The 1887-nt window shown below is 40.0% G+C and overlaps 1 protein-coding gene across 1 annotated transcript in view; it reads left to right on the forward strand.

Moving 5' to 3' along the window:
* Positions 1-226: 226 nt before the first annotated feature.
* LOC119594677 (60S ribosomal protein L5-A-like) overlaps positions 227-1887 on the forward strand; it is a 6384-nt gene continuing 4723 nt past the window's right edge. Inside the window, exons 1-2 of the mRNA XM_037943734.1 lie at positions 227-369; positions 1724-1869. Of these exons, the coding sequence (XP_037799662.1) occupies positions 367-369; positions 1724-1869 (149 nt within the window). The 5' untranslated portion in view covers positions 227-366. The remainder of the gene's footprint in view (positions 370-1723; positions 1870-1887) is intronic.

The following is a 1887-nucleotide window of genomic DNA, read 5'->3' on the forward strand; positions in this document are numbered from 1 at the left end:
ATCTAATGCATATACAAGCTCCGCAATATATTTAAATAACCCCGAGTTGAATGCGTTCCTCAGCAGAAGAAAAAAAAATCAGAAAATCTGCCGGACCCATTTAAATTCCTCCACCCCCGAAAAAAGAAGAAAAAAAAAAACCCTCAACCAACCAAAAAGAATCACAAAAAATAATTCACAACGCTCAATTAACTCCCCAAATCCCAGTACAACCAACAGAACCTTAAACACGAAGAAAATATACCCAATACATATTTTCCAGAATCTCACATGAGACGAAAATTCCCTTCCGCTTTCTTTCCGTTCGTGGTCAGCCCCTAGACCGAGGCTACCAGGTTCTCGCTCGTGAAACCCAATTTTCTCAAAATGGTGAGTAAATTTTGGCCAATCGAAGGTGGGGAGTGATGAATGAAGTGATGGCGGTGGTGGGATTGACGAGACGTTATGCGAGAGACGCGTAAATAAACGGGGAAAGGGAGATGAGAAGGATGACTCTGTGGGTTGTGGATGCGGCCATGTTGTTGTTGGGAAGGACGTGTGTTTACCTTCGTTTTCTCCTTATGCCGGCTTTATCTTCGCGCTTTCGACTTGATTTTCATTATCGGGTGTAAATTACCTCGGGCGCTGTGATACGTGGAGGGGAGAGGGATTGTAAGGGTAGTGGATTACGGGGAGGAAATGTTCCCGGCGTGAGAACCACGTGTTTACAGCTGGCGTGTTGTTGTAGGCCTTATTTCGGGAAACATCTTATATTCCACGAAAAGTTCTCGATTTTTCTTCACTTTAAGTTTGTACAGTTCTGATTTTGATTGGCATATCCTCGGACGGATTTGTAGTTTCGTGTAATTGTGGCGAGAAATGTAGTTTTTTTTTTTTAATGAAACTATTATGATGGGAATCTTTCCAATAATTTGCAGTGAAAGGTAAGTTGTTGATAGGTTAGCCATAGTTTCTATTATTTAGCATTTTTTTATTGTGAAATTCCCTTAATGGATTGTAGATATTAGGTTTTGCATACGTAATTACTCTTAATTTAGCCGTATTGTTCAGCTGAACAGTGTGATGTAAATTTTGTGAATTTACAGGTGTATTTTGCTCTCAGACCATTTCACAATTTCTTGCTTGATAAGGAATCTGATCAAATCCATCACACATGAGTGATGGTCTTGATATGACCATCCATACAATAAAGGAATGACAGGGTAGACCAGGCAAGAATAAATTAGATGTAGAACATAAATGAGTAGAAGTATTCATAGGCTAGACCAGGCTGGAATGTATTAAATGTAGAATATGTATAGTAAGTATTCAAGTAAAGTTCTAAATCAGACTAGACATGTCTGCCAAAGCTGTATTGGCATTCATGCCACCAAAAGCTGCCAGCCAGGTGCCCTGCCCCCTGGATCCTTATAGTTACATCCTAGCTATACAGCCCCTGAGCCTCGTGGTATTAGTATGATGTGGTCTGGCCGTACAGTCTCTAATTGTAATTTTGTGCAGCATTTTAGAAAAGTTTGTAGATTTAGTGAGATTCTTTGGATTTAAAGATTCGTCTATTTAGTAGGGAGGCAATAGCTTTCAGAAAGTCGAGGAATAAGAATAGAGGATGTTGACTTTGGAAATTAGGTTTGATCTTGCAAAAATTGTTAATGATAAAGATGAAAAATATTGCACAGTGCCCTTCTGTAGATAAGAACTCCTCTAATATGGTAATTCATTGCAGGGTTTTGTGAAAGTGGTCAAGAATAAAGCTTACTTCAAGCGCTTCCAAGTGAAGTTCAGGAGGAGGCGCGAAGGCAAGACTGATTACTATGCCCGTAAGCGTCTTGTCATCCAGGCCAAGAACAAGTACAACACTCCCAAGCACCGGTAAGATAATTTACAAGC

The sequence above is a fragment of the Penaeus monodon genome, chromosome 34 (assembly GCF_015228065.2).
Source record: "Penaeus monodon isolate SGIC_2016 chromosome 34, NSTDA_Pmon_1, whole genome shotgun sequence".
Lineage (NCBI taxonomy): Eukaryota > Metazoa > Arthropoda > Malacostraca > Decapoda > Penaeidae > Penaeus > Penaeus monodon.